The 27,763-nt window shown below is 39.5% G+C and overlaps 1 protein-coding gene across 1 annotated transcript; it reads left to right on the forward strand.

Annotated features, from left to right (window-relative positions):
• LOC306706118 (potassium voltage-gated channel subfamily B member 2-like) lies at nt 1-25,940 on the forward strand (the record flags this gene model as incomplete). The annotated part of the gene is made up of 2 exons (XM_079173029.1): nt 1-561; nt 23,940-25,940. The coding sequence occupies 2 exons, from the start codon at nt 1-3 to the stop codon at nt 25,938-25,940; spliced, it is 2,562 nt and encodes an 853-aa protein (XP_079029155.1).
• Between the last annotated feature and the right edge of the window lie 1,823 nt (nt 25,941-27,763).

Below are 27,763 nucleotides of genomic sequence, written 5' to 3' on the forward strand. Positions count from 1 at the left end.
ATGACAGACAGAGGGAACTTCACCACGCCCAAACCCCTGCTCCCCCCTGAGCCCATCGACATCATCCGCATCAAGGCCCGCTGCCGGCGAGTCAGGCTCAATGTCGGGGGTCTCACACATGAGGTCCTGTGGAGAACATTGGACCGGCTGCCCAGAACCCGCCTGGGACAGCTAAGGGACTGCAACACACACGAGTCGCTGCTGGAGATCTGCGACGACTACAGCCTCCCTGAGAACGAGTACTTCTTCGACCGGCACCCGGTGGCCTTCTCCTCCATCCTCAACTTCTACAGAACGGGGAAGCTGCACATGATGGAGGAGATGTGCGCCCTGTCCTTTGGCCAGGAGCTGGACTACTGGGGGATCGACGAGATCTACCTGGAGTCGTGCTGCCAGGCGCGGTACCACCAGAAGAAGGAGCAGATGAACGAGGAGCTGAGGAGGGAGGCGGAGACGCTGAGGGAGAAGGACGGGGAGGAGGAGGAACACGGCTGCTGGCCCGACAAGAGACAGAAGCTCTGGGACCTGCTGGAGAAACCCGGCTCATCTGTGGCTGCCAAGGTAACGACAGCTACACACACTCACACACACACACACACACACACACACACACACACACACACACACACACACACACACACACACACACACACACACACACAATAACCATGCTGCTAAAGGGATTTTACATCCTAGAATAGAATGGAGTTTGAAAGACATGGGTATTTACCATAGACTGCATTTAAGGAATGGACTGCCATTATGAAGCCTAGGGTTCGGCGATTTTGCCGTCGTCATCTTGTTTTTTCGCTACCAAAGAACAGAAGTTACCATATTTGGAATGCGGATAAGTGATGTAGAGACGCCGGATATGGCTCTAGTAGTGGCAGCGACCTTTCATTCACAGTAGCCCCGCCCTAAAACATACTTCGCTTTATGGTCTGTTTGACTCTAAATGGACCACAATTTACTAAATGAACATCATGCTGTATTGAAGAAGACTTGAAACTAGAGATTGAGACCATAAACTCATGTTTACCATGTTTACTGAGGTAATAAATCAAGAGAGAAGTAGAGTCATTTTCTCATAGACTTCTATACAATCAGACTTATTTTTGCAACCAGAGGAGTGGCCCCCTGCTGGTCACTAGAGATAATGCAGGTTTGAAGACACTTCTGCATTCACTCGGCAGAACCGCAGGTTGTCACCTGATATTTACCAGACAAGGAGGATTTAATGAGAAGAATTTTTTTCCCTTTATTTTGATGGCAAGGCAGGGCAACTTTAACCCTTGCACGGTGTGTTTTCACTTCATGTAAGTTATTTGAAACATTTTTGGTCCCCATAAAAATGTTATTCAGCATTCGGTTGTACTTAACTCCACCCTATCGTGTCACTTCCAGTTCCAAAAAACCAAGATGGCCGAACCTCAGGCTTTAAAACCGTAGTCCACAGACCAATTGGTGACATCACGGTGACTACGTCCTCTTCTTATAAGCAGTATCTGAGACTGAGACATCTGATCGGGCCTGTTTCCTCCTGCCTCTGTGATTAGCAGCCTCATGCAGATCCAAGTAGAGGCATCAGAGGCCATTAGGGAGCCATGATGAGCCATAATCCTCCTTCAACTGCAAAGTACAGAGACACAGAGGAGGAGGAGGGAGGAGGAGGAGGGAGGATTAGTGCTGCATTATTCTCCTGCGTTCTGGCCTGTTAGCACCGTATCAGACTGTCCTATGGTCCTCATTAGTGGTCAGAGAGTGGGGGTTTTAAGCTTGAAAGGTCAATTGCAAAACAAACAAAATGTAACATATTTTTCACTCTCCTAGTGCTGTAGTTATCCGTGCAGATAGTTTGGGTTTTTTGTCCAAGGTTTGAGATATCTGCCTCCAACTTAATGCAGTGGAGATGATTGAAGTGTTGCTGGTTGGGCTCACAACATTGAAACACAAGACACTTACACTTAAACTAGAGTGTCTCTGTTACTCTGGATAATCCTCAGAACCAGAGCCGGATCTACGCACACAGGCATTCTAGGGCTCCTGCCTACAAACACACAGTAAGCACTTATAAATATTCATCATTTTTAAAACAATAATCATAGCTATTGTTTAGCTCAATATTATATTTTGACACCGTATCGTTTCTTAAAAGCACTATCGGTTTTAATTGAGAGTTTATATGGAAAGATGAACTCAGTCAATACTTTATTTCATTTGCAAATATATGCTCTCTCCCAAAGTAGTGCTGTGATATTGGATTTTTTAATGCAAATCTGATTTACATTAAAAAAAGTAAAACTTTTACTCATATTTTATGAACATGGCAGAGTGTTTATACTATGGTTGGTTTTTTTTATATCTTAGTATATTGAATGGTAACCCCTGTATCATAATATGCATCGTATCACCAGATTCTTGCCAATACACAGCCCGAATCCTAACACATTATAAAGCATTTTATAATGACTTATAAAGGTGAAGTATCATACGTTTCTTTCCAGGATGATAGTGTATTACAATTCCCATAGTTGTATTACATTATAAACTTTTTACAATGCATTATAATAACTGTTGTAATGCGTTAAAATATGCTCAATGTCTGTCTGTCAACACAAATGTTTTGAGTGTAGTTCTTGTAAAGATATATATTTCTTTCACTTTACGTAAAACACCCAATGACCATTTAGAACAATCATATTATAATACATCATGACAATGATTATAATACATTATAATGTTATATACGTTTAATGTATTAGCACTTCTAAGTATTTACATTGCTTTTGAACAATAGTCATAACACATTATAAAGTATTTTATAATGATTTATAATGTCTGGCCATTGATATACATTTTCAAGGATCATAGTATTATATAATTCCCATACTTATAACTGAAATGATACATTGCTATAAGCAGATTATAACGCATTCTAAGACTGTTTATATTGAATTATAGATATGGGTGTTATAACATGTTACTGTGACCTCTAAAACTGAAGCAATGTCTTATGCTGTGATCTTAATCACAAGTTACGGCCTCGATATAGTCATGAATGGTAAACAGTTCAAGTATTTTATGAGGAAAAAATCTGCTCTATATCTCATCTATAGCAATCTTTTACACAACATTTTATTCATAAAGAATAGTTTAATGGACGGTGAAAAGGTTCCCACTCACACATTAGTCTCAATAACGTGCCAGCTTTTGACTGTGTTTCTGGACAAACTGTAGGTGTGTGTACTTCTTCATAATCCACAAATTTGATATCAAATCCTGCAGAGATTTGTTTTTTTGTTACTCACAAATAAACTTTTCTGCAATATCTATTGAGTTTAGTTTCCGTATTTTGGGATTGTTTGAAGACAGGTTCCACTTGTCATGGTGGAGTCCACGTGGTTCAGTAGTTTTTGTATCTGATGAAAAGAATGACATTTGTTTTCTGTATACATGAGTTGATCTTGTTTGTGTTTGTGTACTACAAGCTGCCCAATGTCAAATGATTTCTTTCTCTCAGCTTTGTGTGGTAGTACACACTACAAGCTTAGAGGGAAAAAAACACATTTTGCAATTTGTTTACCACAGTGAGTTCACTGTGCTTGTTTTATTGTCTGCAGCAGAGCAGGCCGACGGCAGATAGACAGCTTCTAACAACACAATCTATGCAGAGCATTTGTCCAGTCCAAATTAAGGAACAGCATTGGACATTTGTAATCATATTAATACACTGCTCATGGTAAATCTTTATCACTGCGAAGGAATACAATAAGTTTTACGGTGTTCACTGAAATGCATTTGACGTTTTCCAGTTTGAGGAGAAGAGACAAACAGAGAAAGAAGAGGAGAGGAGAGAAAAAAGGGGGACGAGAGGAGAGGAAAGAAGATGAGAGGAGAGAAGAGGAACTATAGTAAGAATGCATTCAATCAGCCCAGTGTCTTGGGGAATCCCATTCCTACTGGAAGATTGAGGAAGATAACGTCCAGTGTTTAGCAGGTGTAACGATATCACGTGGAGGTCAGTGTAGTGAATGTTCCTCTGAATGTGATCAGGACTTTGTCTCTGTTGTTATGTTCAGTGAGTCAGTTTGCAAAATCTCATATGATAAACAAACTGTTCAGCAGCATATATTAACTGGAGCAAAGGGAAACACTGACAGGGGGCGGCGGCATGCATGAGCTTTGGGTTTAATCAGCTGGATCCACACAGAATCGTATTATCCAACCCAGACACCAGAAAAAAAATGCTGGTATTGTATGTTTCTTCAAACCAGGGGATACGGTTCCGAATAAAAGAAAAACACATCAGGAATATGTTTCACATTAGCCTCGTATCGCGCTTAAAACACACAATGCCACTTGGTTAGCGTTGTCAAACGATTGGTTAGGTTTCGACAACAAAACTACATGGTTATGGTTAAAAAAAACAGCATGGTTTGTGTTCAAATAATAATGTAACAATGTCATGAAACAATTCAGTTAACAATGTAACATTACATAAAAAGCTTAAAGTCAGCGTTTTTATTTCACACTGGACACAAACAGCGGCCTCCTGGGTGAAAATCCTGTGTTTGTTTGACCTAAACCACCCTTGGAGGTCTTTCTCAGCTTGTAATACTCGTTATTATACCAGGTAACTTTCAATAACGCAAGCTCCATACACTACACCACTTGTGATCGAATGCAACAAAAAAAAACATCCACATTCAATGTATCCGTGGTATTTATAAACGGGCAATGCCAACATTTAATCCTTTTGAAATCTGTGTGACATAGACGCAACCTTACTTTAAACTTTAAGTTTTAGTTAAATCAATAATACTGAACTGTTAGACTGCGGTGGCGGTTTTTAGACATTTACTACAGTCAGTGGTGGGCCGTGCATTTTATACCTGGGCCTTCTGTGCAGTCCTACTGTGGCATGACGCCACAGCTACGGTTATTTGTTTCTAGGGGTGTAACAATACACGTATTTGTATTAAACCATTCGGTACGAGGGTTTACGAACCGAACAATACGTCTGAATAATATTAGTGCATTTGGAAAATGCAGAAGCTTAATTTGTGGAAAATGAAGTCGTGGACTGTGCTCAAGACAACGGGCTGTGTGACCTTTTGAACCCGGAACAATAACTAAAAACAGCTAAGGTCCGCACGTGTGTTCAGGGAGGCTAAGCTAAACTAGCTTAGCGGGGAAACAACAGCAGCAAACAAGTTACGAACTCTCCCCACAGCGTTTAGCTGTTCCCTACTGATTCAAACAGGGCTAAAGCAATCGCCACACAATCCCCATTTCTCCAGACCATAATTCTTGCTTTGTAAAAGAAAACAGCCCAAACAGATTAATTTGTCCGGACAATAACTCCGCGATGACGGGATGCTTCATCATTAACGGACAAGTCAGAATCAATGTAATCAACACAATGACAAGAACAAACTCACAAGAACCAGTCACATATATATGACAACATAAAATGTCAAGCATGACAAATCAATCTAGCAACAGTGCAGTGCTAGAGCACGAGCCATTCATATTATTCATAAAAACAACATGATAGACAAATGAACACAGTAGTAACGCTACTGCAGATGTAAAAAAAACAAAAGCATTTCACATACCAAAGCTGCCTTCACTTAAAGACAGTCCATCCTCCTTTCTTTGTTAACAAAGTCAGTAACTCCCAAATCCATTTCTCCTCCTCCTTCAGCCATTGAGTGTTAAAAAAACACAGCTAGGTAAAAAAGAATCTACACCAAGCAAAATGCAAAAAATGTCATAACTTCTCTTACATATGTTTCAACCTGAACTCTTACTAAACACTAAGATCTGCTAGCTAGCTTTCTGTTTGACAAAAGTCACGCTGGCCCACTGACCAATCACGTCAAAGCACGTTAATGCTGACTTACTTAGCAGGCTACCTCGGTGCCACTGACACGTCAAAGAATACGCCCAACATGTCAAACTAAAGATCTGATTGGTTGAAGACTATGACAATCAACAATATCGTCCCCATTTACTTAAACTGCAAAGGCTCTCTAGCGGACCTCGGGCCTCTCTCCTTACATAGAGACATAGGGGCTCTCCTTAAAACAAGCTGCACTGGAAGCAGCGCTGCAGGCTGGAAGCAGAGCAACAGAAGAAGACAGGAGCTGTGCAATGAGAAAATAAGCTAATAGGGAAAAATTTGAATACATGTAATGTATTTCTGAAAAATTATTAAATTATAAAATAGCTATAACTTTGTGATTCTGTTTAGGCCAGCAGAGAAGGCCTAGACGGCCCACCACTGACTACAGTGGAAGCTACCAAACCAAATCTCGTTTTATGCTTACAATGACAATAAAGTGTCTTGGATCTTGAAAACAAAAAATTAAATAGTTGATAGTAAAATATTGTTACCAGAGACACCTCAGGTGTATGTGAGCCATGTTAACAGCTCCCATAGTCTGATCTTTTGTGAATCATAGAAAAAACACAGTATCTGACAATATGGCCCAGAGCAGCACCAAATATATGTGACGTTATGTGATAATGTGAGTTTACAGATAGTTCATCGCTCTATAAATACAGCGGCGCTGGCCTTCAGAGGGCCATGTGACTGCGTTGGAACTGTATTGTCAGCAGGAGGGAAGCTGCTTAGGCCACTCTGCACTGACACCAACCAGTGACACAGCTCAGGTCGACCAATAGGAGCACCTCTTCCTGGTGACATTGACAGCTCAGTGCTACGGCTGATTAGAACAGAAGCATTACCTGGCCATTTGGAAAACATGGGGCAAACACATACACACACGCGCGCAGTTCAGAGTCCAGATGGGCAACTTCCCATTATAGTTTTGAGTTTTATTGGATAATATGAGTATTAAATGTTCCAATAATAGAGATTAATTCTGTACACTTTACATAATCCATGTAATCTTCTTATTTTTGTCTCTGATTTTATTTATTTTTTGACATGTTTTCTTTGCAATATCTTTTGTGTTGAGGCTCACGTACACAAAGAGGTTTGTTTAACTTCAGGTCCTTTTCAAACAGTCGCTTAAACATATTTAATGCTTTTGGCTGGACATGTTAGTAATGTCACAACTGGTAAAAGCAATATTATAGACTATAGAACCAGCAGTGAATTATGGCAACACGCCTGCAAACACGGTCGACTGTTAAAAGTTGATACACACACACATATCCCTGTACTTCTGCCTTGTGAGGACCCACATTGACATAATGCATTCCCTAGCCCGTAACCACAACCGAACCCTTACCTAAACCTAAGTCTAAAATGAAACTTATAACCAAGTGTTAACCCTGAAACAAACCTTTGAAGAAGTGAGAACCAGCCAGTGTGTCCTCACTCTGTTGGTTAAAAAATGTATCGGTCCTCACTATGTAGCAAATACAAGAACACACCCACACAGTATGATTTAGGAGTATGGCCTAATCTCCTTTGGAGCTTTTACCAGGACTGCTGCTGCTACAAATAGACTAACTGTTGGCAGGTTGGATGGATAGTCTGTCCTGTCCACCTTCTGACCTGCAGAAACTTCCCAAAAAATGAAGAATAACAAGGTTATTATCTGATTAAACGAGGCTGTCCTTAAAAATGACATCCATGTGGGCTAAACTTGAAACCCTTTACAGATTAATTTTGAATACTGATGAGAATGCCATATTGGCCAGTTATCAGAACCCTCTTCTGCCAATCAGAATCCACTGTTCTCTGGTCTAACTGTAAAAGAAATCCACGAAATAAATAACCGGTTGAAATAAATAACAGGATAAAAAAAACTGTTTTGGAAGAAGGCTGAAAATTGTTTTTCACTTTAGTCACTTAGGCTACCACTAGTTTTATCTTTTAATATATTTACTCTTATTTAAATTGATTGTGCAAGTAAGCTGTATCAATACAAGTGCAAGACAATACAAAACATGGTGTTAAAAGACACGGGAATCCAAACATAATCTGCCGTAATCAAAACCGATCGAAAAGAGAAAAGACAGGAAAAAAATAAAAGTTCAACTCAATGGGGTTTGGGGAAATAAAACATTTAAATGAGACCGGTTAATGGGTCTAGTTGTCTGCATACAAGTACGGTGGTGCATGTTAGTGTGGCAGGGGTCTCTGGAGGGGGAGCTGGGGGGGGTCTAAGCCTCCTGCACACAAAGAGGAGGACCCGCCCCTTCGCTGCTGTGCCAATCACAAGGCCGCATGTTACATGCTGGCTCTGTCAGGTTCCCCGTGATGACAGAGAGCCTATTCAGTCCCCAGCTGACTAAGATCCCAGACACAAGGACGCACGCTGCAATATTATTTGAAAAGAAGATGCCGTTGTAAAAAAATAAATGAAAAAAACAACGACATTTACTTGACCCACGAATCCTTGCGCAATCATTTTTGCAAGATATTCCTTGCTAAAGCACTGCAGCTCCTATCCACAACAGCCAACTACTGAGGCCAGTATATTACTATGCCAAGTGTGGACATTGTTGTGAGCGAAAATGGATCGTTTTGTAACTCGACCGAAAAACATGAATCTGTCCATTATTTGAATAGTTCAGTATTGTATGCAAGGTAACAGGTATATTTATGCATGGCAGTGGCACTAATAGTCCATCACTAATTTTTCGTTTCCACATTTATGTTTAAAATAAAAACGCCTATCTTCATAGCTTGTATGCATGATTATCATGCAATTGACAGACAATGTTGATATTGGCATTGGTATCAGCTGACAAGGTATGTTTCTAAATGGCAGTGGCACGGCCACCCTACTCACTGTACCTTCACGTTTAAAATAAAAACATAAATATATGAACCTGTCTATTATTTGAATAGCTTAGTATTGAATAAACAATAACAAGGTATGTTTGTACATGGCACTAGGCCCAGTTTAATATAAAACACAATTTTATACAATATATATAGTAGGAGGTCCCTGCTCCATCTCTCGATCAGTTTGGCGGTCCTTGGCCTGAAAAACGTTGAAGACCTCTGGTGTAGAGTATACATGTTTCTCATTGTAATGTCACACACTTTACACACCTTTAGCATACCAAGATAATTTTAACTGCAATAGATTCTTATACTGTCTTTAAATGTCATAAATGTATTTGAAGTACAATAATGTGGATTCTACATTCTGATCCCAGTTTACAAAGACCAGCAGAGTCACATATTATGAGCGTTTAACTTTGTCACGAGGCTTTCCAGCACTTAGAAATTCCATTTTTCATTGAAGGTAAAGTTTTACTGGAGCGTCAGTATTTTTTTTCGATTACTTTAAAAAAATGTTTTCTAAAACAACCTGCCTTCTTTTTTTATAGTTTTGGCCATGGTTTCTATAGATTATGGTACCCAGAAGCTTGAAGTCTGGGAACAGAGTGACTCTACTAAACAAAGCTTTACAAAAGAGTGCATCAGTAAGCCAGTGTGAGGTAGTGAACTAGTAGAACAATATTCACCTAAACCACTTGTGTATGTTCAAATTAATGTGAATATTATAGTTATTACTGAGAACTGAGAATCTGTTAAAAATGTCTATTAGATTTCAGAAGGCCACTTCCTGCTTCACCTTTGACTTCATACTATTATTTTGTGCCAGTATTTTTGAATTGAAAGGGTTTGCTTACATTTTCATCTGCACATAAGCAGTTTATGTAATGTGGTTAAATTAGGGGATTAGTGTGACTGTCTGATTTACTCGCCCTATTAAACTGTGACGATGTTGCGATGAGATGAGGCAGTAAATCTCGCATGAGATTAAAGTGACCACAGGCAACTTTTCAACCCCCCCCCCCCCCCCCCCCGCAAACACAACTGCTCATTTTAGAAAGGCCACTGCAAAAAAATGTGACCTTTGCATAGACTGTAAATAAGATGTGGATGTAGTAAAAGTGACGTCTCCCATTGGTTTGTGGACTGCCGCTTTGAAGCCTTGAGTTTGCCATTTTGGCCTTCGCCATCTTGGCATTTTGCAACCAGCAGTGATATGAGAGGGTGGAGCTAAGACATTTTAAGGCAACCAAAAAGGTTACAATTAACTTTCGTGAACTGAAACACTGAAGCTCTGACAAAAAAAACTGTGAAACGCCGTGGTAGCAACCTGTCAATCACAACGTAGCCCTTCCTTAGAGCATACCCTGCTTTATGGTCTGTTTGACTCGAAATGGACCATCATTTACTAAATGAACATCATGCTGTATTGAAGAAGACTTGAAACTAGAGATTGAGACCATAAACTCATTTACAATGTTTACTGAGGTAATAAAGACTTCTATACAACCAGAGGAGTCGCCCCCTGCTGGACACTAGAGAGCACTTCCACATTGGCTTCACTCACTTGTCAGACAGAGGAGGTCACAATGAGTCAAAGACGTTTGTTTATGGCTGCTAGTGTTAGCAATACCTAGCGTTGTTTTGATTCCCAAACGGACAATGACTCATACATTTTTGTTTATGATTGGTCCCGGCTTCTCCCTGGTTTGTTTTCTGGCTCCTTGTGTTTGTTAGAGTTAGCGTTAGCAACATGTCCGCCGCTACCAGCCTGGCTACTGTCTAAAGCAAGAAACAACCCTAAGAATCCCAGTTTGAACTAGAAACCCCAATCTCATTGCTATAAGTAAAAAACAAAACAATCAAACCTTCATTTTCCTGGGAGATGGCTGACAGAATTGCATGGAGAAAGGGATACTTATAGGGAACCAATCAAAACATTGTTCTATAGCTATTACATTGTATTATCAACATTCATTTCATAATATTACAGCAAAAAAAGAAGTTTCAAAGAAGTATTGGCCTGTGATCCTATTGTGCAGTTGTGTGGTTTCCCTTGGGTCGGCTGTACTGTGCATCCCCAAATGCATTGTACTACATGCAAGGAACTACAAGCTGTGAAAGACAAAGAACCGTCTCAGCAGTCCAGCAGTCGAAGTTGGAATTGAGCTCTAATTAACTAATGAACAATAATTTCAACACTTGCAAAAGTTTTAAAATTCATTGTGAAATCCTGAGTGGAATTCAGGACATTGTAAAAGTCAACAATGAGTCATTGGTTGTGTGTGTAAAGTGTCTCCTTCAGCATTGTGCAGGAAGCATGTTTTCAGCAGTAAGTAGCTACTCAGAGGTTTTTAGTCTACTGGCCCTGTGCCTAAGTACAATGATGTTTATGCACTGATGTACTGTAGCTTCCCAATAGTGAATGCTTTCATTTAAATGGGAATTATGTATCACTCCAGCAGGAGAGAGGCTGATCCAAAGTGCTTTGCTGTCTACAGCAAAGTTCATCCTGCTGACTGTAAATCTTTTGTTGACAAATGTCTCTGTAGACTGCTCTGTGGGTATGAGTGTACCACAGCTCCCAAGCTGCTGGGCTGTTTTTTTTTTGTTCACTTTATTTGTCTTCAGTACAGGAGAGACATCAGGGATATTTCCTGCAGCTGATTAATGTCCAACTATTACTGGGTGACTATGCAGAAGCATAATAGTTTATTAGTATTATTCCTTTTTTGTAGTTAGAGTGACTTACCGCTACCTACACGTTCACTCTAACTGATCTTTTTGTCAAAACTGGACCAAACTTTTCTATTGGTGTCGTTTTTTACTACATCAACCTCATCACACCATAGATGCTGCCGCTTGAGGAATATTATGCCTCCTGAATTTTTTGATGAAGTGTCAATTAAAGTTGCATTCACCATGGAATATAACAGAAACATCAGCTGTATCATACAGAAGCTCCATCAGGTTCATCTCCTGTGTTCCTGTGTTCAGCACCAGATATCTTTACCCAAGCAACCTTTTTTTTAAAAGGGACAGTTCGAAGTGTGGTTGTATGAAGTACTTCTCCATAGTCAGTGTGTTACTGCAGTAGATGGAGTTTAGAGAAACAGACAGGAGTACCAGCACGGGAACAAAGTAATGTAGTTCTGTGGACGTATTTTAGACAGACAAAAAAATCTAAATCAGTTTACTAAAGTGTAGACTTTTTTTCTGACTGGGAGCTGAAGCTGATATCTATGCTCTCAAAGCCACAAGACTGCATTTGTCGGAAATATTAATTTTTCCTCCCATAACAAGAGAATTGCTGGTCTACCATTGCCTAATTCCATCCGTTTTTTGTGTTATTGTGTGACTGTGGTCAATCCAAACAAGCATTTAAAATACCAAAGTCACACAATAACACAAACAAATGAGCCGATCGAGGCAATGGGAGACTAGCAAATTCTGTGTACCGAGAGGTAAAATTACTGTTTTTGTCACAGGAGTCTCTGGCTTTGAAGAGAGCATAGATCACAGCTTCAGTTCCCCATCAGAAAGGGCTGTCTGACAGCAAGGTAAAGCGGTAAAAATATTCGAAATATAGCGTTTATTTAAACTGATATACAGGACTGTCTCAGAAAATTTGAATATTGTGATAAAGTTCTTTATTTTGTGTAATGCAATTAAAAAAACAAAAATGTCATGCATTCTGGATTCATTACAAATCAACTGAAATATTGCAAGCCTTTTATTCTTTTAATATTGCTGATTATGGCTTACAGCTTAAGAAAACTCAAATATCCTATCTCTAAATATTAGAATATCATGAAAAAGTATACTAGTAGGGTATTCAACTAATCACTTGAATCGTCTAATTAACTCGAAACACCTGCAAGGGTTTCCTGAGCCTTGAAAAACACTCAGCTTGGTTCAGTAAACTAAATCACACGTATGGGGATTATCACAATATTCTAATTTTCTGAGACAGTCCTGTAGATTTTTGGAAAGCATTTTTTGTCGAAACATATTTTTGTTAAAGTTAAAAAAGATGGATTTCTGCTCTGTAAAATGTTATGTTTGTCTTTGGAATCAAACATTGTTATAAGGACCATGAAAACAGTCTCTGTGACGCAGCAACAAAGATTCATTAAATTACACCAACAGTACCAGAGTGGAGCAGCTTCCATTGTGGTTCAGTGTAGCTGTGGTGGCAGTGATCGCCCTGCCTGGATGGCTAATAAACTACCATGTGTGGCTAATTACAGCCCAGTGTGTCACACAGAACATCAGAAGCTTCTCTTTGGAGTAATTACTATAATTCTGTCTTTATTCTGCTCTGTCTCTGTCTAAGACAGATCCTAATGATACACAGACTCTGGTCTCAACATTTTCCAAGTAGTCTCCATTTCTCTCAGTAGCAATAAAACCCGTAAAACCACATTTCCTGTCCATAGTCCATCTTGAGTGTGGTGCACCTGAAGACAAGTCCCCACAGTGGTCATAAGAACTTACAGGTTATCTGAAAATAACGTATTTAAGGACATGTAACCACAGAGGGTATTAAAACCTCTTGGACCCGACGATGCCCAAAAGGTCTCCGTTCGGTTCCGAGGCTCGGTTCCGAATGTCGTAGAATGGACTTTTCATGAAGAAATAAATAAAAGAAATGTTTTCAAAACTTAATCATGTAAACCATTTTACACACTGCAAACACCATTATAACCTATTCTACTAACTAACTAAGAAGATCCGCCACAATATCATGTATTTTACGCCACAGCCGGAAAACCAACTACTCACAAAATGCTTCGAAAACCGAGGCCATTGCTTCTCCCCCGGCAGATCATACAGCTAACAGCACTAGTATTTCCCACAGAGTTCAGCGATATCATCCGAATTTCTCTCCGTGAATGCGTTCAGAAGTTACAGCCAACAAGCCACAGAAAGCACAACTTCAACACTGCCAAATATTAGAACCGTATCATACCGTGAGTCGGTTTTCAGGGCAAAAACGGAGGAATCCCAAATTAATCCTTATTAGAAATGTGTTCGCTAGCTCACTGTGCTCGTCTGAAACTTAAAATGGCGATTCTCCGTTAATCTGAGCCAAAATGGAGGTCAAAACGGAGGTCAAAATGCCGGCGGCGAATCATACAGGGGCTTCGGGCTTGGGGGCTGATTGCGGCACGGTTTTGGAGTTTTATTGGCTGAAAATAGGAGAGATATGAGAGGTCAAAATGGGTTAAAATGATGCCAAAAAAGCTCTGTTATGATAGATTGTACAATATGAGGGATAAACAAAGGGAAATATAGTTACATATATAGTTATATAGTATATGAAAGTACAATGGAACAGCTGCAAATCCTGGTTAGAAAATGAGAATTTGGCATGTTTTTTCGTACATAAACACCTATAACTGGGGTTTGCTTCACTTGATTTACACCAAATCTTTTTGTGAGGCACCTGCACCCTTTGTGCTATGAATTGGGAATGTTTTTAGGCTAGCCAGGGCCTCATTTAATAAATAACAGTGCTTTTTCTTCAGGCGAACCGTGTGCTGTGTTCAGTCTTCAGCTACTATCAACCAGTAACATATACACAATATTTACTCATCTCATCAAATCTCACAAGTCCTAGTGTTATTCAAGCATCAACATTCTTAAAATAGACCTTGTAGTTACAGAATTGTAGTCTCTTTTGTATGGGTTACAATTTTCAAGAAGAGGCCTAAAGAAAGGCTTAGGGTCCAAAAGGTTTTAAAAAAGACGTGGTTCACGGTTTTGCCTCTGAGTCAAACTTGAGTGTAATTTTGCTCACTTTTGGAAGCAAACTGCTTCCACTTGAGAAAATAATATATATTTGCCCAGTTTTTTTCTGAATTAGCGAGATACTTCAAAATCCTGAAGGAAGCTCTGATTTACTTACCGGCTTGATTAAACGGAAGCAAACATGTCCTGCCTGTTCAGTTTAATCCAGCACTGAATGACGTCAGTGCAACTGAGACGCAACTGACTGTCTCTTGAGTCACCACATAGCTAGCCTGAATGCATTTCAGATGCGTCATCTTATATCGAGGAAGCGTGCTATTACACTGCAATATCCAGCAGGTCAGAACAGGCTTTAAGTCTGAGGTGCCTGCGCAAAATCGATAAACTGATTATAATAATCTATTACTTTAAGACATTACTTACAGTATCTCCCAATGCCCCAAACCCAGACCCCAAAAAAATGATTTAATAAAACAAAAACAAGCGGGACATGTTTACTTCCATGAAATTGACCGCTCAAGTAAAAGGAGCTTCTCTTGGGATTTTAAGGTACATCATTAATTCAGAAAAAAAGAGCAGAATATATTTCATGAAAACTTTTCACAGAATTCTGAGATAATAATCGAATTAAGTCAGGAAACCAGAACAGATCAAAATGTCTAAAAGACTAGCTTAATTATATGTTTTTAAATTGCTCCAATACATTCATACAGACGTTTAGAAGTCTCAAAACAATCTCAGCAAAAGTTCCATGGAACTCTCTTGAAGAGCTACAACATGATCAATGGTTCTTTTCAACTATGCCTCAACTGTTTCAAGGTCCACAACAAAACCAACATGTATGAGAACTCCATGAAGGCCTGAAAATGCAAAACAACTCAATAAAAAATGTGATCACTGGCCAAACAGATTTTAGCTTTATAGATGAACTGTGATGCAGAAACAGCAGCGGTCCAGTAGTCCCTGTCCCTGTTGTTCCAGAAATACCTCCACGTATTGATCAGGGCTTGGGTTTCTCTGCCTTCATCCACTCTTTCATTTCATTTTGTGTTTTCTCTCCCTGTCAATTTCTATGATTTTGCCTCTTCTCTGATTTTCTCTCTCTTACTCTCGATCCACCCCTCTTATTTGTCTATGGTTCAGATGTAGCTACTGTGTGTCAATATCTCGTTGTTGACATTCATTGTCCCAGAGGGATGAAGGGTCATTTTTTGTTGACCTCCTGATCTTTGCAATAAAATATACTGAGCACAGTCATGCTCCCAAGACAATTAACCATTTTTAACATGCCGTGACCTTGGACAATCACAGCTATGAAAGGAAGTTATGAATATACACGTGTATAGATGGAGAGACATATAAAATGGCTGGTTTATAAGAAGTTTCCATGCAATTAGCACAGGTAAATATAAGGCTGCATTTAAATACCAGTACGTCCTTGGTCCTTGGGCAAACATTTTATAGTTTTCTTTGGTCCAGAAAAACATCAGGATTCATCCTCTTGCAACCATGCATATATCTATATATAGATATATCTAAATATATAGATAGAAAGAGGTCACAGGGTTAATTAAATCAATTTTCCTCTATTTAAAGAGCTGTTTCATGACACCGAAATGCGTTTCAGCTGAGTCAAGTTCATTTCTTTGTTGGTGACTCACTGTGATACATACTCAATTACTATTGAGCGGTGGAATCTTAAATGTGGAGTCTCCATTAATTCTTCCTCCACTGCACAGGCTTCTAAAGCAGCTTGTGTGTTCCTGGTACTGCTTTAAATCTGCCCCCGCGAGTGCCAAGGTCGCAGCATTTGGCAGCCATTAAGCCATTAAGACGGTGCAGGGTGGACAATCCTTGATACACCTGCCCTCCATGTCCGTTCGTCCTGTCTCTCCTTGGCTTTCTGTTTGTCTTCTCTCTCGTTTTTCACTTTGTTTCCTTCTGTTTTCTTTTTCTTGCTGACATTGCAGTTTTGTCTCAAAAGTCTGTGTTTTGTTTTGTCTTAAACAAAGGACAAAGTCACTCAGTGAGAATGAGGATTATGAAGCAGCATAAATACTGTACACGGTGTAATGCTGTAATGCGCTGTGTCCTTTGACATGACTCTGATAGGTCAGACGGTCCATCATCCGGAAATGGCAGACACAATCCTTCCATGATGATTTCAAAGGAATTCTCTTGAGTCTCTGGGACAGATGTCATAGCAAAATAAAAAGATATAAAGATTAGTGAACTTAATTAATGTTGATCTTTTGTTCATTGATCATTTCCTGCACGTCAGTCACACAGTATTTGCTATCACTGCTGTTCAATCCATCCCAGTAACTGACTCTTTTTGAGTGGTACATTATCAGCATGTCTTTAAATTAAACAAAGGCATATTTATTCAAGAAACAAAGTACTGGTTGTAACTTATTCTAATTAATCACAGTTTAATAATTATGCTTGAAACAGTAACATATATGAATGCATAAATATATGAAAAAGAAAAAGATGCACAAATACTGCATATTCTGCTGTTCAATTATTAATATTGGAATTGGTTCTGGATCTCATTTGATTACATTTTTTTTATATAAAATAACTCTTGGCATTAAAATGATCAAGGAATAAAAACTAAATGTTAAAGTAGGGGTAGTAAGAAATTAATTGTGAAGTGGAGTATGATGAGGAGTGGAAAAGCCAAAGACAATATTCCTTTTTTTTTAAATTAATTTAATTCCTGATTCCATTTTTTATTGAAATTATTTATTTTCTACCTTATATTGATATGTTATATCAATTTAATTATTACAATGTATCATTGAAGACAGAATAAAGAAGTTCAATGAATAATCAAGGTATTGAAATAAAAAGTGGCATCATTGAATAACAGAGCAGTGATTTCATTAAATGTCACTTTTTTACAAAGTGTATTGTTGTTACAGATATAATGTGATAATATGATAATTGTGTGCTGACTTGAAAGTGCAGGTTTTTGCCTTCCATCGATTCTAACCCAGGCCAGTCCAAATTACAAAGAGCTGTAAAAAGATGGAAAACATTGACCCATACAGATACAAATCGTCGCAACATAACGTAACATTACGTAACAACATAACGTAACATAACAACATAATGTAAAAATGTGACATGACAACTTAACATAACCTTGTAATATAACAAAGTACCATAACGTTACGTAACAACATAATGTTACAACATAACGTAACAACATAACGTAAACAATGCAACATGACAACTTAATGTAACCATGTAATGTAACATAACATAACATCACAACATAACGTCACAACATAATGCACAAATGTGACATGATAACTTAATGTAACAACTTAATGTAACATCATAACAAAACAAAATAACGTAAAAAACACAACATGATAACTTAAAGTAACCTTATAATTTAACAACCTAACATAACAATATAATGTAAAAATTTGTGCTGGGCAATGATAACAAATTTTAATTGCAATTAATCGCATGATTTTTGTATGATTATTCGTGATTAATCGCATTGTTATGAGCAAAGTTCAATAATGAATTCAAAAGTAGTGTATGCTTTTATTTTAAAAGTACTGCTATATGAACAAAAGGGCAATAACATTTGGTTTGCAAACACTTAAAACAAATAAGGTTATTTTTAACAGCAGTATTCCCTTTACACAGTAGCAGTTAAAATACAGTTATGATTCTGACAATAGATATTCAGCCGGTGTTCACAACTTTATCTTCATGTGTGTAATAGATGCATTTTGAAATATACACCTTGAAAACTGCAAACGTCATGTTTTTTTCCTATTTTCTACGTTTGTTAAATTCTCAGTAGCGATAACTAAATTATATGCTTATTATACATATTCCAAACAAAAACACTTTAAAAACTCTAAAAAAATAATTGAAATTAATAATTTATTTTTTGCTATTTTTGCTATTTTGGTCAGACACATATGATTACCGTAATATGTGTGGTATTTGTTAGAAATGTACGTTGGTGATAAGAAGCTGTACATGGAGGGACTTAGGTCCCAGGGGAATGTAGGTGAAGGAAACAGGAAGAGACGGAAGAGACGCCACACAAACAGCTGTTCACCGCTCGTTGCCCGGTTCTTGTGTTAAAAATGTCCGCTTAATAAAAAAAATAAAAAAGTGTGTTAACGCGCGATAAAATAATTGTCGGCGTTAATTAATGAATGCGATAATACCATAATAACGCGTTAACTTGCCCAGCACTAGTAAAAATGTAACCTGACAACCTGACAACATAACTTGTCAACATAACCTGACAACATGACCTGACAACATAACGTAATGTGACTACGTGATATAACAACATAAATAAACATCGTAAATAAATAACATCGTCCCTTAGACGACTTCATGACATAATATAAAGTAACAAGCGTAATATTGATATGTAACATGCTTTATTAAGTCAACGGTTAGTTTTATTTTCACGCAGGATAAGACCAGTGGTCTCCTTGGTGAAAAGCCTGTTTGTTTGAGCTACCCGCTGCATCTCCCACCCACGCTGTGTGGAATTTAGAACTCGTCATTTCCTGTATGCAAAAAGTTCCACAGTCAAACAAAAGAAATGTCCACATTCAACATTGCAATGGTTTTCGGAAAAGCAAAATGCAAAAGAAATTCTGCCAACAGGGCTGTAGTTATTATATCTTTATGTAATTGTCTTTTATCTCCAAACCTATCATCTTGTCTGGAAAAAAACGTATTTAAGATTGATGCTCATTTCATCGCTTATACTTGTTTCCTCTAGTGCAGTCAGAGGTTCTGACAAAATCATAGAGTGTGTCTTTAAATTCCTAATACAATCACTCTCAGTTGTAATCAACTCACCAGGTTTTCATAATGACTCACCAGCACACACAGTGCATGAGGCACCACCATTTTGTTTCATTTAGAAACGGCATGTCTCAGTGTTTCCTGTCAGTCATTATCAGTCTCTTTTGAAATTTATATTTATTTTTGTTATTTTATTTTGTTATAAAGCTTTTCTTGGGGGTGTCCACCTATTGATTGATTCTTCCTGTTGGGGGAGGAAAGAATGAGTAAACACTTCTAACCTCACTCTATCCGTTCTATAGATAGCAACACAATCCTATTACAATTATCCTGAAATGTCCTAGCAAGGGCTGCAGAGAGAAGACTCTCTGCACATGCTTCAGATACCTTGCCCCTGCGAGGACATTCAAGTTTAGCCTTTTGAACAGAGTCCCCCGTAGTCCATTTTCTAGGTGAGCCATCCTGTGAAAAGTAGGACTACTGGGGCTTCTAATCAGCCAAAACAGGAACAAATATGGCTGGTGCCGATCTCAAAGGTTCAATAATCACTTGTAACTTAAAACTGCAGTTGGTAACTTTCATAAAAATAACTTTTTCTCATGTTTGCTCAAACTGTCACTATATCCTGACAGAGGTAGATGAGACAGATAATCTGTGAAAAAACCAGGGGCCTCTGCCTCCTTTTAGATCTAATGGCATTTACAAGTTTCCACCACGCCCGAAGAAAAACAGCCAATTAGAGCCGAGTTACAAACTGTAGCTATAAATATGTAGTACAACTATAACTCACTCTATTCTCATTTTACTCAGCAAGTTGCAAAATATTCAGCAGTTGACACACAAGAGACAGACAGAGAAGGGAATACTGACGTCACAGAAAAAAAACAATAGTTCAACAGAAATCTCATTCAAAATGATCACTATTGGTAAATTGGATTTTAAAGAGATATTCCAGGGATTTAGTATTGCTCTCTTATTATTTCGGGGGACTCACATGGGACAGATTAAAAAAAGTAAATTATGCAACAGAAGCCAAAACCTTCAGTTTGTAAGAAAGGCTTGTACATGTGTAGTCTCCAAGACCACGGTGAGCTAATCCTGATGCCATAACCATGACATCATCAGGGATATTTTCTCAGACTTGACAAAGCTCCGCCAGAGATACAGAAAAAACATTATACAACTGTTTTCACTTGCTGAGGAGCACTAACAATAACTATAAAACTTGGCCATATTCACAAAGGATCCTAAATCACTAAGAGTCCTCCTACATGTCATTAAATCCTGTATTTATGTATTAATTGCAGTTGGTGATTAATTGATGTGCACTTAATGAACTGTTAAACAAACTGTGGACAGAGGAGCATAATTTGTTTTGATAAATTCTGTCACTGCTATTAACTCTATTTTTCCTGTTAGTAATATTTTTCTAGTATTATTTTAAATAAATTTTCTTATGAAAAATATATCGCTTAGTAGTCCTAAGACTTAATGCACATCTGCTTATCGGCCGCAAACGTCGCCCCGCTCGGGCATGGTCCCCGTGGAGTCCTCCTCGTGGTGACTCGCCAAATGTTGTTGTTTTTTCCCGTGGATGAGCCGCTTCTTTGACTTTACCTAACGGCTGGCTCAGTAACTGTTCTCTATCTGACTCGTGGTGAGACACCACAGGATCTCACTGTTAGGAACTCAGTAAGGAACACCCACAGAACATAAGAGAGATTGGATTTTCTTCAGTTCACGCAGATTTATTTGCATCACAAAGTATACAAGTAAACCGAGCTGTCCGGTGTCAACTAACTTCACAATAGCATTGTTCATTATTTTATACCTCCATTCTACCCTAAGTGTCTCCCCCCTTCGGCGATGTCCTCCTCCTCCTTTGAACTTTCACCTAGACAAGTTACACTGTGCACCTCGGACAAGTCATAACAGAGGGTTTTTTGATTAATCATAGTCTCCTCCCCCACTAGTCTTCTCCTGATTCCACCTCTGGCCGCCCGTCACAGCGACCGGCTCTTATCTTTTCCCTCCATTAGAAATCTTGCCCTACTTGTTCATCTACGTCATCCCCCCTCTACCTTCACCCGGACTCCAAGGCTCCCTGTCTCAGTGACGTGAATAACATATGACAATGATACAGGCCATTATCACAGGATGAATGTGAATATACATGGCAACATTTCAAATGATGGAGATGATTGATTGCACACAAATATACTTCCCACAGTATCATAGAGCTGTGCAGACTCTCATCTCCTGTCTAATTGGATTGTACGATAAATTGGTGAGCCTTATCAAATGGGCATCATCAAAATATGGGAGTCCCCTGGACTGCTTCTAACTTTTCTTAGAATTCAAAGTTTTTGTGAAAAACTCTAAGACCAAACATTTTGTACTGATACAGCTCTTATTTTTAAGAATTTATCCCAACTTGGCCAATTAAGAGCTAATTTTAGCCTTGGGTTGCTTTGTGAATACACTCCCTGTTCTTTTCAGCATTTATGCATCCAGATTCAGATCACAAGAGAGAAAATGGCCCCAATTGTGACTTCGTTTGTCTTGTTGATTTTACCAAAAGCACTTTGCATGAAACACTTGCTCAAGAACATGTGGCACAGCAAGTACAGCGTCAACAAATTAAAATGTTTTTTAAAAAAAATGTTGCGAGCGAGAGGGAAGTCTGGGTCGGCCTGCTTGGCCTGCTGCCACCGCGACCCGACCCCGGATAAGCGGAGGAATATGGATGGATGGATGGATTAATGAGAATATTACTCATGAAGTGTGAGGTTTGCAGCCATAGTGCTCTTCATTAGACTGTTTTGCAATCAGAGGTCATGAGTAGAAGATGATTAGGAGGCGACTGTCACTATGCGTTACACAAGACAGCTTTCACAGCTAAATCATCTTAAGAGCACTGGATGAAAAGTGACGTTTTCTGACTTTTCCTCTAGTGCCACCCTCAGGACAAACATATTTTGCACGCTGTTGGGGCTCTAAGGAGCGCTAAATCATAAGCATGTTGCTGATTGAGTCTAACATATCTGTACAGTGGCATGTAATGAGCACTGCAGATACTAGGGTTTTCTTCTTATTTATGTACATAGCTTTATCATGTCGATCCTTAAAAATTGTCTTGTGGTGATCAGTGTGACATGAAAGCAGTCATGATTCCTGGTCATAAGTCCCTGTCTGAACGATGCACATCATAGTGCCAGGAGACCAGGAGTGCAATATAATTGTAGAATACTGTAGTAGCATCTCATATCAATTGACTTTGCAGACTTGCAGGGAAAAAAAGGACAGTAAATAAAAAACACTAAAAGAATCCGAACCCTATCTTCTTTAAAATGTATATGGATAATAGCATGGTCCACGTGATGATCACTTATATATATATCTTTGAGATTTAGTGATGATGTAACAAAATCAAATAACCACATTCCAAAGGTTGGACTAAGGCCCCCCGTAAACTTGAACAAAAAGTATTTGTTGGCAATTGTAAAAAAGGAAAATGCTTGAATATTTGTTTAGAGTGTTTGTCATTGGGTTATCATTTATTTAGATATAGGGCTCTACAGATAAAATAAATATATACTGTGCACTGTATTCTAATGTAGCAAACATTTTCAGAAAAAGACTATGCTCGCAGTGTTGTTAGCAGTGTTGCTAGATTGGGTGGTTTTCCACCAAAGTGGAGTACTTTCTCTTTGATTGGCCAGGCAAAAAGTTTTGGGTTGGCTTAGAATAATTTAGGTGACTTTTTGTACCATTCGGGTACTATCCCTCAATGAAAATGTAGACTTTGTTCGAGTGAATCACCCCTTGCCTTCAGTAAGCCCTACTTATGCCGAGTGATATGTAAATGACATTTACCTGTAATACAACTAGGCTGAAATGTTTTCATTTTCAAATTATAATTTACTAAATCTTTCATAAAACACTTGTAAAAGTTTCCTATGGTATTAGAAATACTAAGTCTCAGAAATTTGGTGCAGAAAAGTTTTTGGTATAATAGTTGCGCATTTTGGTTCACCTAATAAAACAGAAGACCAGAGGCACATTGTAGGACTCTTTATTTTGGTGGGTTTGAGGCACTGATTTGGCTACTAGGTGTCACTCAAATGTTATATTAGTTGTAGGGCTTTTTCGTAATAAACTAAAGTGGAAGGAAAATTGATATTTCCATTTAAATTTGCCATTAGATGAAAAGTCATGGGATCACTAAAGTAATTTAATTTCATCCTGTGGGGAACAGAAACATTTGTATAAAATTAGATAGATTTGACTTTTAACCAAAACTGATGAAAAGTCAAGGGGATCCCCAAAGTCATTAGGACTCATCCTCTGGGGAATATGACAAACCATTCAACAGTTGTGGAGACATTTCAATTTGAACCAGCCCGTGGACAGGTCGGCCGGCATTGCCGTCTATAGAGCTATGCAGCTACGGGGTCTAAAAACACTCACAGGACTAGCTTGTTGCATGCCATACTTGCAAACAGGTTTGACCGAGAATCACATGCTCTGCATCATTTGATTTGTCTTTGTACAGATATGGAGTTATGTACTGTATGATACAGTAACCCACAATCTTGTCTTTGTCTTGCAGGTCCTGGCTATGATCTCCATCCTATTCATCATCATTTCCACCATCTCATTGTCCCTAAACACCCTGCCGGAACTCCAGGTGGTAGATGAATTTGGCCAGTTCAATGACAACCCAAGCTTAGCCCATGTGGAAGCTGTCTGCATTGCCTGGTTCACCATGGAGTACGTACTACGCCTGCTCTCAGCACCCGACAAGTGGGATTTCATCAAAGCACCACTAAACATCATTGATTTGCTGGCTATCCTTCCTTACTATGTGACCCTTTGCCTAACTGAGTCAAACAAGAATGTAATGCAGTTCCAAAACGTGCGTCGTGTGGTCCAGATCTTCCGAATTATGAGAATCCTGAGAATCCTGAAGCTGGCCAGGCACTCAACAGGACTCCAGTCTTTGGGCTTCACTTTGCGAAGAAGCTATAACGAGTTGGGTTTACTGATCCTCTTCTTAGCTATGGGCATTATGATCTTCTCTAGCTTGGTGTTCTTTGCTGAGAAGGACGAGGATGCCACCAAATTCACAAGTATCCCTGCCTCCTTCTGGTGGGCTACCATTACTATGACCACTGTTGGTTATGGAGACATCTACCCACAAACCCTGCTGGGCAAGATTGTAGGAGGACTATGCTGCATAGCAGGTGTGTTGGTCATTGCCCTTCCCATCCCAATCATTGTCAACAACTTCTCTGAGTTCTATCGAGAGCAGAAGAGGCAAGAGAAGGCCATCAAGAGGAGGGAAGCTCTTGAAAGAGCAAAACGGAGTGGAAGCATTATTTCCATTAACCTAAAGGATGCGTTTGCACGCAGTATGGAACTTACAGATGTGTTGGTGGAAAAGAGAGAGGACGCTAAGTGTCCTGTGGACAATAACCTGTCACCCAGCCGCTGGAGCTACCACAAACAATACTCCAATACAGAAGTGGGTAGCCCAGGCAAGTCCCAACATTCTCAATACCTGGAAGTGGCTCAGCAAGGCTCCCCTGAACGAGTCAAGCCATTGTCTAATAAAACTACCCCTCAAAAGCTCAATGCAAAACAGCTGGAAGACGCTTACAATAAGAGAGCAGCCACACAGAAGCAGCAAGAGAAAGATATAGATAAGCAGATGGAGACGAAAGCATTGACTTCCACTCAAGCACTACAAACTACACCTGAAGTCAGCACTACCAGCAAATTCTCCAATGTGGCTGATGATTTTACAATGGAAAGAGGAGAAAGAAGTTGTCTGCTCCCCAGTGCTGAAGGACGTGAAACTGGTGCTAGATACCAGCACATCCCCCCTCCCTTGGATCTAAGTCAGATCAGCAGCATGGAGGTGAACAGGGTCACTGACCTCCAGCCACTGGCCATTATTAAAGAGGGTTTGTATGAGTTTGTGTCCACTCCTCGAGGAAGTGTGACTGGAGATGTGGGTTCGGTGCAACAGAACGTGGAAAGCTTTGGGGTGACCGACAGCTCCATGCAAGATCAAAAGACAAGAGCCCTCAAGGTTGACTTCATTGGATCCCAAGATGATGTGCTCATGGCGGTGATGACACCTGTAGGAACCCCAGCCTCTACTGGCGCAGCCAAGTTTGCTCAACTACTTTCCGAAGACATCATGCCCAGGTTTTCTCCTTCTCCTAACTCAGTAACCCAGGAAGCTAAGTCTCCGCTGGCAATCCTGCAATCTCCATTTCTGGCTCAGCAATCTGTCAGTCCAAGTCCTAACTCCCAGGGGGGAGGTGAGGGCTCAGCAGCCAGGAGCTTAGAAGGTGAAGGGCAGCTCACAGGCTTAAAGCACCAGGGGAAGAATCACATGGAAAGGTCTGCTGTCGGCTCCGGGAGCAGTGCTAGTCCACTGTCGTCTAAAGCCAGCCCGTTTAACTGCACCCAGGAGTTAGTAACTATGGATGCAGGAGATAAAGGAGAAGGAAGGGGGGGAGCAGAACAGAGTGGGGAGAAACAAGAAAACCACATTGTTCTGCAGAGAAGCGCGACTCCACCGTGTGAAACAAGCATGTGAACCAGAGAAGAGCTCACAGACAGATACACCAAATAGATGAGTTATGAAAAAAGGGGGATGACGGGATGGATGCCAGCAACTACCCAGAACAAACCGCAACAAATATTGCCTAGTGTGAGCACTGTACCTGTTGACAAAGACAATGTGGAAACACAACAAAACAGTTGTTGTAGTTTTTCTGGATGTCACATCCTACAAGACTTTTGGGATCTCATCTCTTTTTTGACAAGCACTTCCATCCAGAAACAGACATCTCTGCAGTGTTGTTATTATTATCACATTGAAGGAAGTCAGAAGCACATGCCCACTGTCTGGGTACTATCGGAAAGACACTGTCTCGTGTCAGTGATAATTGACTTATTCTTTGTAGACCAAACTGATATGCTGCAGTGCAAAACAGTGACAACTGATACATATTTTAGGGCTCAGATGTGAGCATAAACGAAGCCTTGTGTGAATGAGGGTTTTGACGACTATCCTGAGAGTTTTTGTGTACAGCTCGACAGTTTCCTATTGCTTGCTATTTAGGCGTATTTCTAATGATGGATTAATAACACCTAAGAAAGGCAGAGGGTGGAAGGAAGTCATATTTTTTACAATTGTCTTAGCAAAATTCATCTTTGAAAATATGTATCTTTAGTCTTTAATCTGTATTGTGGGTATGGCTTACTCACCATTCTCTTAATCAAGGTATTACGTCATTGTAATGATACCCAGCTAAAACAGCACTTGTATCACTACATTGGACACAAATAGCATTGTATAGTCCAAGATGACATATGCATCTGCTGTATCCTGAACACTGCTATGTGTCTCAGTACTTCAACAATGTCATTTTTCAGATTTTTGCTTTTAATTTTTGTCTCTCCTTTGTCTACAATACCTGAAACAGGATCTTGAAGGTGAAAAGGGAATAGAATAGGGATGCAAAGGCTATCGTATCTACTGCTAGACCACTGTTTGTACACACCTCTAGAATGAAAAAATAAATAAAAAATGAAACAACTTAGGAAACAGACCTATATACTCTTAAGGAGACAGGTGAAATTATCAGATATAAAGACAGAGAGGAAAGCGCACAAGGACAGGGGACAAGTTCAAGTCCCTGCTCAGGGGCTCCTCCTTCAGTGTCATGGATTTCTACACTGAATGTGTAATAACAGGCTGATGAGGCTTGACCCATTCTAAAGGAACCTCCAAACATGGCTGAGAAGTGTGACCTTCTTTGCCCATCTTTTATCAAAATATTGACGGGCCACTTGCTTAATGGTGTGTTCAGACAGCCCTCCTGAATTTAGGAGGTTGACGAAGAGCGCCTAAACATACAATCTGTTTTAGTCTCTGTGAGACTGCTGTCTTATTAAAGGATAATTCAGGTTGATCACAACTTGGGTCTAGTTTTGACATTAATTTATATTGGTAATAATAAAACACTCGACATTCTAATAACAGAGATCTGGAAACACTGTGACATCTATAAAAAGACCAACAGGTCAAGAAACACGAGCAGTCAAACTATCAGAGAGGTTGGAAACAAACCAACATGCTAGTCAGACATATTTGGAGGAGAAAACAAAGACAAATATCCCCTAAACATCCATCACAGTTTACAGACCTACCACATGTAAGCCTCGGATATACTCCCTATCGGAGTATATGCTACTTTCTATAGTCCGTATTCCACACATGCGCAGTAGATCACTACGCTACCACTTATAGCATAGTGTAGTGTCTGCGCAGCAAATTGGGGGTATATGCGAATGTCCCCACAGAGCCTACAAAAGATTTTCATCACACAGACCCTGGCGGACCATTGCATACTT

The sequence above is a fragment of the Pholis gunnellus genome (assembly GCF_910591455.1).
Source record: "Pholis gunnellus genome assembly, chromosome: 14".
In the NCBI taxonomy this organism is placed as follows: domain Eukaryota; kingdom Metazoa; phylum Chordata; class Actinopteri; order Perciformes; family Pholidae; genus Pholis; species Pholis gunnellus.